Source organism: Lygodium microphyllum, unplaced genomic scaffold, assembly GCF_053477565.2.
Source record: "Lygodium microphyllum isolate KBCC unplaced genomic scaffold, Lygodium_microphyllum_v1.1.10 scaffold_32, whole genome shotgun sequence".
NCBI classification, from domain to species: domain Eukaryota; kingdom Viridiplantae; phylum Streptophyta; class Polypodiopsida; order Schizaeales; family Lygodiaceae; genus Lygodium; species Lygodium microphyllum.
This window is the reverse complement of record NW_028229515.1, coordinates 121072-134481: the sequence shown is the minus strand read 5'-3', so window position 1 is coordinate 134481 and position 13410 is coordinate 121072. Positions and strand designations below refer to the sequence as shown.

Sequence of the window (13410 nt, the reverse complement as noted above, 5' to 3'; positions counted from 1 at the left end):
GTGTAAAGGTATGACGCCTATGTCCATTCCCAACTTCAAAAAGTGCATGCCCATACTTTTGGAGGGGTTTGACCATCCATCACTTGGTGTGTAACCAACCTTAGACATCGACAAACATAAGGAAGAGTTTGGCGTGACGCGGACTCTCGAGAGATGCTTGTGTTTCAGGCTTAAAGCCGTGGAGGACGTATCCTAAGCGCATTCAGGCTTAAAGCCGTGGAGGACGTATCCCAAGTGATGGAGGGGTTTGACCATCCATCACTTGGTGTGTAACCAACCTTAGACATCGACAAACATAAGGAAGAGTTTGGCGTGACGCGGACTCTCGAGAGATGCTTGTGTTTCAGGCTTAAAGCCGTGGAGGACGTATCCTAAGCGCATAACGTTAACCGACTTGGGCAGGGCGCTCTTGGCAAGTCGCCTCTCTCTCTCTCTCTCTCCAAATTGCCCCCTTTCCCTTCTTTACTTTTCTCAAAATTAGGCTTACAGAAAAAAATACAGAGAGAGAGAGGATCGTTCATCGACGAGCAATATGAGTTACTACCAGGATCCCAAGCCTGTCATGGTTCCGCCTTCTCAAGGTCTGCGTTCTTTCTGTTTTACACACGCACACATGGGCGTGCGCGCGCGCACACACACACACACACACACACAGAGTCCTGGATTGTTGTGTGTGTTCTATTGTGTATATAATACGGCAAGGTCATCTGCCAGTCCGTTTTAGAGTTATTCACGATGATTAACGGCCAGATTGCTGAAGGCGGTTGATCTGGCACCCAGAAATCTTCCCTCAGGATTCCCCCCATTCCTGAAAGCAAGGATAGTCAGGATCGATCACCCATGAGGATTGCGTAGTTCTCTGTAATTTGATGTTTGATTTTATGAGTGGTTGTTGGCATATTATTCGCTTTGAAGCTTTGATGTTCTTCTGTTCCGCAATGTAATACTTGTCACGTCTCAAGATGTCACGTGGCAACTCTGTCACAGTTTGTCAGATATATGAATTGATTTAATGCTCTTGCATATCTCTCACCTTCTCCAAATCTCACATGTCGTTTGACAAGCATACAGATTCGCTGATCAATTGTCATCATCAGTGCTAGAGCGTAGATATCGTGGGCTTTTGTGCCGTGGCCATCAGAGTCAAGAACTGATGGTATGGTCTTTTGTTGGGTTAACTTATTCTAAACATCCTTAAAAGGATAAGGGGATCCTATGCTCATGTCTGATGTCTCATAATCTTTGCACAAGGGAAGTTCTAAGAGTTGTGGGAAGAGGATCCACTAGATGATACTTCATCTGAGGGCAAAGAGACGTAGGAGAGGAGTAATCCTCATGAAACATTAGAATCACCACCGCCTTTCACAAGTTAGGGCCAAAGAGATAATAGCCTTTGGTCTGCTCACTATAGTCGATAAATATATGCTGCTTGGATTTGGCAATAACTGTCCCCTCTTATCTTTTGGCACATGAACATAGCCATCACATCCACAAACTCAAAACTTAGCAATAAAGGGATTATTCTCATAGTAGACCTCAAATGAGGTCTTCTCAAGCATGGCAACTATAGGGGACAAGCCAAGATTGTGAGAATATTTGCAAAGACCGTTGAGATTGTAGGATTGTGGTGAGGATCAATGCAATTGTGACGATCGACTTGCATAGTGACATGATTGTGATGCGATCAAGATGCGAAATGTGACCAGCCTCTCTTTGTCATTTTCCTCTTCCCCCTTCTTGTTTAGAGACATTCCTTGTCTCACCCTCATGGCACCACAAGTGCAAGTGTCTATCCTTCCTAACTTTACCCTTTATTAGAAGTGGATTCTCTCAATATCCATGTCACATGCATCTGCATTGCTAGTGAAGTTTGGACCCAATTGTCTTCTCTATTCTAGGTCAAGACATTTGGGTCATTGGATGATCCTTGAGATGAGGTAAAGACAATTATTTATCTCATATTTCCACCACCATGAAGGACCATATTAATAAGATGGAGGAGATTTCCAATTAGGTTAGCATCTCTTATCAAGACCATCCAATCTTAGAACATGGTTGTGACACTCTTGTCAGATCTCCTTGTCCTAAGTATTGTGTTTTCTATGCCAACCTCCTCACCTCATGTGCATCGGATACCATCACCTAGGAGTTAGTGCCGATGATGCTAATGAGTAGGATGTGCATCATGCGAGGAAACAAGTTTAGGTGGAACAAGTAGAGTGATTGGCAGTTGTGCTTTTGTTGTTAATCCATCCGAGAAAGGTAAAAGAAGAAGAGAGGAAAGTATTAAATTAGAGATGATACTGAGTAGGATGCGCATCATGAGAAGACAAGTTTAGGAGGAGGAGGTAGAGTCAATTGTGCTTTTGTTGCTAATTCATTTGGGAAAGGTCAAAAGAGGAAGAAAGGAAAGAGTATCAAATTCGAGTCATCATTAGACTAAAAGTTTGACTATGAGGAAAAATGTAAGGGGTTTTCCAAGTTCCCTCACTATGGGAGGACCTCACATGCCAAGGAGAAGTGCTACTAGTAAGACACTCACCTTTGTCCAAGTGTGAAGGATAGAGCTAGCGTGCCTACTTGACCTTTAGGCATCCAAAGGGTAGTAAACCTTAATTATGAAAACACCTAATTCTCCTCTCATAAATAGAGGGATTTCTTGTGATAAAACTATGAAAAACACTCTTTTTTTTGTGATAAAACTGCATAGAAAGTTCATGATGGTTGAGATCTCAAAGGAGAAGAGAAGGTCTCAGCATATAGTGCCATTATAACTTGTCCTAAATAGATTTTTAGTCAATAGCAACAGCTATACCATGGAGTTTTGGAGCTGCCTAGTTGATCCCCTTGCTAAGTTGAAAAGATTGGTTGCTGCCTTGACTCCCATGCATGCTATAAACACATTCTCCAAGATTGAAACCTGCAATTTTTGCTAGAGCCAAATTGTGGGAGCTAAAAGGAGAGAGATGAAGTAGAATAATAGCAAGTCTATCTTTCCAAAGAGCTTATCAGTGTCCAAGAAGCCTTGACTTGTGGATAGTGGTGCATCCGGTTGTATGACATTCGTGTGTAATTGACTCACGGCTCTTTGTCATTGTTAGGTGGCATATCATGAGTGCCTATTAGTGGTGTGAGCATCATGTTGCTACTTCCCAGTTGTCCTCATCTGAGCTCCATAGCAAGGGTTCTCTTGCATGTTGTAGATTTGGGCTTCAATCTCCTCTCCTCTTGGTTTATGGGGTTACTTGATCCGATATCTGGGTTATCTTCATCGAAGATGTGGTGTTAATGGAGGATGCTACTTTAGAACCCATTCTTTGGACATATTTTCAAGAGCGCGAGCTTTATTGGCTGCATTCTTTTAATTCTATTTCTCTCGAGCAGGGTCCTCTCAACATCGCCCCTTTGCCTCACCCATTCTTTATAGACTACCTTCCACCTCACAGGTTCCTTCCCATCTCCCACCATCTCCTTTGGTAGTTCCCTTGGACCCCCAATCCTTTTCAGAGGGGATAATATAGCCAACCTTACTTTGTGAGAAGGGTGGCGGAATCATGATTACAATTGATAAAAAGAAGTGATCAATACTTAAAAATATAATTAAAAGAAATTCAGCACTTTACCACTTTGGGCTAGATCGCCCTTAAGGTGAAAGCTCTAAAATTGGAAAGACCAAACTGAGAACTCGAAATTCCTCCTAGTTTTGTCAATTGAAATGTCCTCTTGTTCCAGCAAATTAAGGTTCAATCCCTCAAAATTCTGGAACAACTTCCCGTCCTATGCAACCAGCAACCCAAGTCCTCAATTTGTGCCTTGATTTGGTTCCTAGAGAGCCAAAAATTGAGTATTTTGCTATTGAACGTAATTCAGCCCCTTTGTAGACCTCTAGATACTGTCCAATTGGCTGTCTACTCACTGAATTTACAGCTACATTATTGAAACATGCACACATGCATCCTAAGGCAGCCATGCATGCCCTAATTCTTACTGATTGCAAACCAGCCTTGCATCTTTCTTCAGAGGTTGTTCATGGGATTTGAGTTTCTGTATGTGTAAGTTGTTCCCTTTTGGTGTTCCATTCTTTCTTTGGCCTTTAGCCACCACACCTAGGATTTGGGAGGGGATGTTAGGAGACATGTTATTACTTGTTACTTGTCTTCCTCTATGTCCATCTCTTGGTTGTGAGCCTCTACCAAAGTTTGGTGAGGACATTTGGACCCTTGGCACTCTTTGTGACTGTCAGTCCTTTGAGCCTATATTTTGCCCATAATTGTGGCCAGCCTTCTCTTCCTTCGTGCTGTGGTGATCATCATTCCACTGTACAGATTCTTTCCAGCTGTCATCATCTTCTATCTTTCCAATTGGAAGCTCGAAGCTTCAAGGCGGGCCGCGAGAGAGAGAGAGAGAGAGAGAGAGAGAGAGAGAGAGAGAGAGAGGTTTTTTTTTTTTTGGGGGGGGGGTGTGAAATGATATGACATATTAACGTTTGCAAGAGGCCAAAATGACCTATAAGACCATCAGTTACAATCATTTGTATGATGATACAATTGTTTGAAAAGTAGTGTATTGTGTAGTGTAAATGTAAATGAATAAGAGAAGAAAGCTAAAAGCTATGAGTAAAAAATAGAACTCTAGCTAATAAAGAGAGCTCTTGTTGATTCAATCTCATGGGGGTATAGAGGGCTTAGCTTTAGTTCGAGCAATGATCTCTTGTATCTGCCTATGGATGTGCTGTTGACATCTGTGTTGGGATATAGGATGTTTGGATCAGCCAAGCTGGATGTATTAATCAATCAATGTCCCTCGTGTATATGTAGACTATGGTGGTGTTAGACTGCCTTTGATGGTCCTCCCTTGTGTGGATTGAGATTGTAATTTTGCTGAAGCTTCCTGAGTTTCCCTCATGAAGAAATCTGTGAGTTGCCTTTGGATAGGGCCTAGATGTGTTGGAGCTATGCTCCTAAGGAGTGTGTCACAAAGTGGTCGCATCTCAAGGAGGAAGAGGTCAAGGCATTGCTGATCAGTAAAATCCATGACTCTAGAGAGTGGTCCAAAATCTGTCTGTAAAGAGAGAAAAAAGGGGGGGGGGGGGTGTGTGAGAGAGAGAGAGAGAGGAGCAGAAAGGGAGGGGGTAGTTTGAGCAAATGTGATGCAGGCAGTAGGCGACTGTAGGCAAAAAACTCTTTGGGTAAACCTGGATGTATCGCAGAATGGAGCCAGCCAAAGTGGTGTTTTGCAGTTTCTGTTTCCATCCAAAATGGCTGTTGTGTCTTAAGCAGGCTGAAACAGAATTTTAGGATATTATGTGCCGCATGCACATTCGCATATGTTTCATGCAATTACCCCTTCCCTCATGTATCAGATACTTGCTATCACACTAGAATCAAAAAGACAACTGAAGGAAAAGATCTTGACAGCAGACACACAGGAAAAAGACACTAAGATGAGGAGGGCCAAGTCCCTCAAATTTCAATCATGATGCCAATAGTGCAAATAAGCGAAACAAAATAAAAGAATTGGATACATGCCTAATCTCAAATACCATAACATCCTTTTTAAACTTGAGTTTCCAGTCCTCTAGATGGAGTTTTTATTTTTATATTATGTCCCACCGTTTCAGTTGAAATTCTCCACAGATTTGGCTCTTTACTTTTACTGGCCATGAAGTTTGAATTGTCAGTTGTGCCTTTTGGCCTGTCTAATCATTGAATTGTGATTTAGCCAGGGTCAGCTGTGATTGGCTTTGGGGTTTCGCATCAAGGATGCATTGGGCTTGTATTTAGAGGTTGCAGGTGCTGCATGGTTTCCCTATAATGTGTGTTTATGTTTCTTAGATTTTTATTGACACCTCCATGTTTGATTTGGTGTCCACCCCCTCCTCCCTCAAAAAACACACACATATCCCCAAAAATCTTTCTTCTTCCTTTCCCTGCTTTCCCCTTTCTCTCTCCTTATGTTGTGTATTTCCCGGAAATCTCATGTGATGTCCAATATGATGATTCTTGTACCCCTTAGGAATGAATCATTACTGTGATGCTTAATATGAAAGGTTTCTAAGTTGACATGTTGAGTTCCTTTTTTGTGCTCTGTTGCTGCAGGCTATCCACCACAGGGCTATCCACCTCAGGGCTATCCTCCACAGGGGTATCCACCTCAGGGCTATCCTCAACAAGGGTATCCACCACAGGGCTATCAACAAGGTTATCCACCACAGGGTTATCAACAACAGCAGCAGTCTAGCAGTGGGCCAAGCTTTCTCGAGGGCTGGTAAGCTGCTCTTTTTGCTTGTTCTTATAAAATTTTCTCAAACTTAATGACTCACCTTTCTATTCGTCAGCATCATGGAATACAGTGCATACAGAAAATTTTTAAGCTGATTCAAGGGCACATCAGACTTTTAACACTGGCCATCTTTGTCAATGTTGTGGTTGCAGTCTGGCTGCATTATGCTGCTGCTGCTTACTTGATGCCTGTTTTTGAGATTTAAGAGGAGTGCTGTGACACAATGTGGTCTTGGGCATCTTTTTTGTGATGGCTGGGTGATTTTTCACAAGAACCTGCAGTTCTTGCTCTTGGTGACTGTTATTGCTTAGGCAACAGAAGGATGAAGTCATTCCATTCAGAATTCCAACAGTATCGATGTCAATCAATATTGCTAAAGGCTTTGTGTCATACTTCCATTTTCTTATTGTACTTTGTGAACAACTGTCTATTTTACAAGGCTTTTCAACCTTGGTAAGCTTTTCTTGAATACTTCATGTTCAACTCTTCTATTCTGTAGCTGTGACCCCTCTGTCTCAAGTTTCTGCTTTGCAAAGGGCATTTGTCTCATCAGTCTCAAGTGTACAGTGAATCAATGTTTTTGGCATGTTTGCATGTGTGCATGTGCCTGCGAAATTTTCAAACTCCTGTGTTCATTGCATGGTTCTTCACCCCGTGTTATCAGTTTCCATTGGAGCATTTCAGTGAAGTCTTGTTTACACGCTGTGTGGATTGGTAGCCAAGAGAGAGCTTTGTGTTAGTCAAAACAACTGTAGACGGTTTCAAATGCGAGGATCAAGAGACTTGAGAGGACAAACCTGAATGTGAGAATAAGGTTGTGGGTGCCATAGATTGTGTCCTGAAGTAAGGATGATACTTTAAAAGGAGAGGATACTGCAGATGGGGCTTCCAACTGAATAAGTCAACTATATCCCAAGGCCTTTTTTGTTTCGGATGCTGTATGTTTTTGTATTTATTGCAATGGACAGGCATAGAGTTCGCAAATGTGGCAAAATGCGGTAAAGGACTTTGGTTTTAGGTGTCATGTGGGAACCTTTTGTCTAAATCTCCGTTGTTAAAAATGCTTTTATGTATGGGCATTTTTCAAAGTTTAAGGCCTAACTATCCAGCCATGTTTAAAAACCCTTCAAAATCTAGCGGCTAAATGTGGCCCTTGACTACCATGTTCCTAAATTTCTAGTTGTAACCATGTTAATTGAACACCATTCTGGCATATAAAAGAAATGTCAAGAATACTATATTAACTTTTTTGGAAGCTGTGGTGGATGTCTCGATCCAGGGGGTTGATTGCTTGGTAAAATGACATTTTCATACATTTTTCTATTTGTGCATTTGCTTTTAATCATTCATTTTGTTTCCCTCTTGAAACTGAAGAACTGAAGGGCACAACTATGAGATTGAATTCACATTTAAGAAGAAGAATCTCCATTTGCAGATTGGAGCAGGAAGTTCTGTTTGAAACTATTTGGGTGCCACCTTGTTGATACATTCACTCCAATAGTTTGAAGTATAAGATTGCTACATTTTGTGCTTGTGCACCACTTTAAATGCATACATATCAATATTGTGTTAATTTTTTGAGGTCTCAAGATAAAACCGAGATTAGTGATACATGTAGAAGTGGAATGAGTGTATCCACCCACATCCTTGAAAGCGAAAACTAAATGAAAACATATGTCACCCATAAAGCCCTCCATTGAACTTTTAGCTCACAAAACCTACATATGCTTGGTCAACATGGGGAAACATGTGGGAGGATCGATGCAAGATAAGAGACTATCAATGCAAGTGTGACGTGTCCATTAATGTGAGAGAGAGAGAGAGAGAGAGAGAGAGAGAGAGAGAGAGAGAGAGAGAATATTCTTGCCCTTAGCAATATTAAGGGTGCATTGATCAAACGTGCATGGAAGCCTACAAATGCTTGGTCAACATGGGGAATCATGTGGGAGAATCGATGCAAGATTAGAGAGAATCAATGCAAGTAAGCCATGCCCATTAATGTGAGAGAGAGAGAGAGAGAGAGAGAGAGGGTTCTTGCCCTTAGTAGTAGTAAGGGTGCATTGATCAAACGTGCATGGACGCATGTTAAGAAATGATGTCTTTCAAGTTCATAATATAAGTTAATTTGTAAGGTTGGTAACTATTGTGATGCCTCTTCAAAGTGAGTCAACTTTAGGAACTTCATGATGCTAATGCACTCTGCAAAAGGTTCCAACATGAACTATGCTTTAAAGGTTAGCCTTGAAGTTAATAGACATTCCAAGTTAAGATATATGGTTCAACATTTTGAATAATTTATATGGAATAGGTTATTAGATTTCATAGTTGTAAGTCCTTGTGTAGCTTGTGGATATTGTTCCTATTGTAGCTTCCTCTCACAAAGTAAACTACTTGATTGCTCAATGGGTTGGACAATACATGTTTTAGGTTTATTTGGATGACAAATGAAGGTGATATTTTTGGGTTGTAAATGAATAGAAGAGTGTAATCTTGTGTGTTAATTTTGGAGAGTGTCTTTTGTCCTCTCTTCTCCATCCACCATAGCCATTGAGAGAGAGCATAAAAGAAAGGGAGGTTCATCCTTCTCTTCTCTTCTTGCTAGTGGGTGATTAGGGGAGATCATAGCTTGAGGTCATTGGACTTCGAAATTAGAGCCATAAATGGCCACACTTGGATTGGGAGGCACTCTGTCTACATTCAACAATCTAGACTGCAATGGGAGGAGAATGGGAGAAGTTATGGATTTGGTAAGCATCTTGCCTCTCCCTTGAGTTGAGCTTTTGTGGTGCTTGCTTGGAGATAAGAAGAGCATACTTGGTTTAGGGAGAGAATGGAAGAGGAGCATCCCATGCGAGAGGTAGGAGATTGAGTGTAGAAGATTCTTGAAAAAATAAGAGTTCCATTCATGTCAATGGATGTTGAGCTAGTGTTGCCTCATGATTTTGGTTCCATTCCTAGGATAATGGATAGAATGTACATTGCGTGCTATCCACTCGGACCAAGTTGCAGCTATGCGACTCTCAGTGTTGGACAGTCGGGTTATTCGATTGCGATAGTCGAATAGTTCGACGGGTCTAGTCAGGGATCAGTCGCCAACCTCATCCGATTGGACTCTCCATCAACTAGTCAGACAACTTATCCATTTGAACCAGCCTCAATCACATCACTTGGTTCGATCGGGCCAGTGAACAATCAGACCACACGAAAAATCGGACCAAAATTTTGAGTCGGACTAGCCCGATTCAATCGGACCATTCGATCGGTTGCTAGACTCGGATCGTTAGACTCCCAGAATCGAACCACCCAGAATCGGACCACCAAGGCATAACACAAAAACACTAAACCATGACCACTTGCCTAGCTCAAGACCAGTCAGGGTACATCCTAGTGCACCCCTAGAAACCCAACCCGACTCATTGAAGCCAAAAACCAGAGAAAATCGCAATTGTACAGTCTAGAAGTGACCTCTAGCGGCATGGCCAAGAGACCGACTTAACTTAGAGCCAAAAATTGACCTTTATATGGTAAACCAACCTTGACGGAGGGTATAGAGAGTAGCATAGACCTTGGACAATCCTTAGGAGTGACCAAAGGCCATGCTTAGATCCATACAAGGTCGTAGACAAGAAAGGGGAATAGCTAGAATTACATAATCATTTTGCAGATGCACCCCACAATGATTTTTTTCACATAAGTGCACTGGAAAAGGACATAAAATGACATAAATGCAATCACGCAGATACCCAACTTGACACTGCATTCAGTGCCAAAGTTACTACATGTCAACACCTTTTGGGAAGGCAGTGAGATGCATGCAGTCTTGCCTATCCTAGCCCTAGGAGACGTAACACGGAAGGGAATCATAGATACTAGGGCATGAGTGAGTGTGTTGAGACATATTTTGAGGCTTGGGGAAACCCGCCTGTTGAAACCGCTAGGTTCAACGTCACTCTAGCTAACGGAATGAAAGTTAGGCCATTTGGAGTCTTGAAGAATTGGCCAATGAAGATCGCGGGTGTCTAAAGCAATAGATTACGATGCGCCCACTGACATACGACCACTAGGGGAGACTCCCTTCTCTAGTGAGGATTGCGAGTTTAATTCCAAATTGGAGGTTAGTACGGAGAGTGACCTAGAGATACATCAACTTCCTAGGACCAACAAATGCACCAAGGGGAACTTGCTAGTCCACTTGAGGCGCATACGATTGAAGAAAGAAAGAAGAGGACGGACGAAGGAATTGGAGGCAAAACAACAGAAGAAACCGTAGGACCTACCAAAATGTTTCACAAAGTTTAAGAAAGGTGACAAGATATTGATCCTACTGGGGGCAAAAAGAAAAGGACAGATGAGTGAGCCGATCGAGGGGCCCACCAAGGTCAAGGAAGTCAACTTGGCAGGGGAAGGCGAGAAGCCTTGACCTGTGTTTATAACTGATGACCTGGCCGAGGGGGAAGAGGCCAATCTCATTGCGCTCTTGCAAGAGTATGTGGACGTGTTCGCCCGGTCCTTAGATGACCTCAAAGGAGTGGATCCTAGAGTGGTGACGCATAACATACCAATGGCCCTTGATGCGGTGCTTATAAAAGAACGATGTACCCAAGCCGTGAAGGAGGAAATCAATAAGCTAATGAGGGCAAGATTTATCTACAAAATAGCGCACACGGATGATCATGATAGTCATGAAGAAGAGTGGAAAGATCCGAGTGTGTGTGAACTATAAGAAAGTTAATACTTTGCCTTAACACCATCATCCATTTCGAAGGTAGACCTCCACCACAACTAGCTCCTCAGAGGGACTCACTCCAACACCATCTTTAATTCCAAGCATGAATCCCTCCAACACATCCTCAACCAAGGCTTGTATAAAAACTCAAAAAGCCACCTAGCTACCCCATCACTACCATTCAACTCACCACCTAGCAGTGACGTGGGACTGGCACTCGGCTAGGAGGGGGTAATGTTTACTGTAGAGCAGAGAAAGCAAAAAAATATGCATCAAGAGAAAAAGTGCAAGGCGAAAAAAAGGAAAAGGTGCCTCACGAGGAAACGGACCAAAAAAAAATCCAAAAGCATGGAAACAACTAGCAGGAGTCCAAGGCGTAGCCATGGAAGCTGCAAAAGAGCCAAAAGTGAGAAGGCGCACCTCTAAATATAAAGGCACAACCAAAATCTTTGTAAAATATTTTCAGGCTCCCTCTTGTGTGCAATTTGTAACCATGGATGGGTGGTAGGACTGTGTTAGGAAGTTAGGGCAAAGGGAAAAAGGGCTTAGGTCATGTAAAAAGGGGATAACCACCCAAGGGAAAGAGGGCATGCATATAAGCCAAAAAGTTAATGGAAACTCTCATTCTTGGTGTGTGGTAAAAAGCTTCTTCTTCTTCTTCTCTTCTTCTTGCCTTCTTGTGTGTGCTTGAGTGAGGGAGTGAGAGAGAGTGAGGGAGTGAGTGTGTGAGAGTGAGGGATTGAGGAGAAGAAGCTCCCCATCTCCTCTCTTCATCTTCATCTCTTCTCTTCTCTTCTCTTGTCTCACATGGCTATGGAGGATGGAGCTTGACGAAGAGGATTTGAGGTTGCTCGAGCTTGCATTGAGGATCGTGGAGCTATCGGTGTGCATGGGAGAGGAGGGTACTCGATCAGGCATCAAGGTAAACTCACTATACCCCATAGGTAGGGAGAGCGCGTTGGCTATGTGAGAGGTAGCCATGGCGCTCGGCTTGAAACGCTTGACCAATAAGCAGTTCGTAGGTCTCGAGGGTTGAGCGAGAGAGCTCCCTTCACACACACACACACACACACTCTCTCTCTCTCTCTCACACACACACACACATTTTTAATGAGGAAACTATAACAACATTCAACTGGACAAAGATTTGTTCGTCTCGTTCACATAGGAGATAAAGAAAATTTCAAACCATATGATGATATTGAGACTCAAAAGTCATGCAAGTTAGCAACGTGGATACTTCTCTATAAACATAACTTGGTATCCTTCTATAGAAGCATATTTGCAATGGTATCTTGTCGATGTGTTCTCTATATGTAATAGAACATTTGAATGGTAGGTTCGTGTGTAGGTAATTGGAGAAGGGGATATTGCAAACTTTGCCAACAAAATGCACAGATTAGGTGCATTTGAAGGAGTAGCTCATATATAAGGATCACTAGATTGAGCAGCAATGGAATGAGGAGGTGTACTAGAGATATCCTATCTTCCTCGACTTCCCCTCCAGCGAGAAGGCATTATACCAAACATATTCGAAGGAAAAAATATGCAAGAGACATAAGGATCCAGATTTCGGTAAGTAATTTCACATTTATTCTTTAGAATATGTCACACTTTTATGTCTTCTTCTAAAGTGAATATGGATGATTGTAGGCAAGTGATATCTCCAGTGCATTTCTTTTTCGTAACTCATTATTCGGTAAGGAGTCATGGTGAAGCCATAATTTCTAAAATGTTTTGATGATATTGATTTGCCACACTTTAGCCCTACAATGATACTATTTGTGAATGATAGCATAAAGAAGATACATCGTAACCCACCTTACTCCTTTACATATCCATTTACATTTCAAAAAAATCCCATGGATACCATCCTCGTCAAACACATGCTTTCCTACTTCACTGAGGAAATAGTATTGTCTTTGGAAACATGCTTCCATGTTTGATTGAGCTAGCACGTTTTCACAAGGGAGTCTTTGAATAGTATTGTCTTGGAATACATGCTTCCATGTTTGATTGAGCTAGCACATTTGCACAAGGGAGTCTAGGAGTTTGTTAGGGAATACCCATTTTACCCTCCGGCAATGGACATCTAGATTGATATTTAATGTTTGCAATAAATATGTTCCTTTGCTTTCCGCACAGTAGTTCACTAACTTGCAAATGCATTTGTGGATTTAATATTTCTTTTGTAGCTTTTATAATAATTTCATGCAATATAATGTGAAATATATCACTATATTAAAATATTTAAAAGTCTGGAGTTTAAAATAAAGAATTCTTGAAAGGAATAGCAGCTATAAGTAATGAAGCAATATGGAGCTATATTTCATGGAGATTATGAAGCAATTGCTTGCAAGGGTCCATTATAAATGAATGCATAACTTCAATCCATATGTAAG

General features: G+C 41.8%; 1 protein-coding gene across 1 annotated transcript; it reads left to right on the top strand.

The window, feature by feature from the left end:
* The first annotated feature begins 379 nt into the window (after positions 1 to 379).
* LOC148009214 (protein CYSTEINE-RICH TRANSMEMBRANE MODULE 13-like) lies at positions 380 to 6780 on the top strand. The gene is made up of 3 exons (XM_087673666.1): positions 380 to 581; positions 6099 to 6267; positions 6435 to 6780. Exons 1-3 carry the CDS (start codon positions 533 to 535, stop codon positions 6478 to 6480), a joined length of 264 nt encoding a protein of 87 aa, XP_087529792.1. The 5' UTR covers positions 380 to 532; the 3' UTR covers positions 6481 to 6780.
* Positions 6781 to 13410: the final 6630 nt, after the last annotated feature.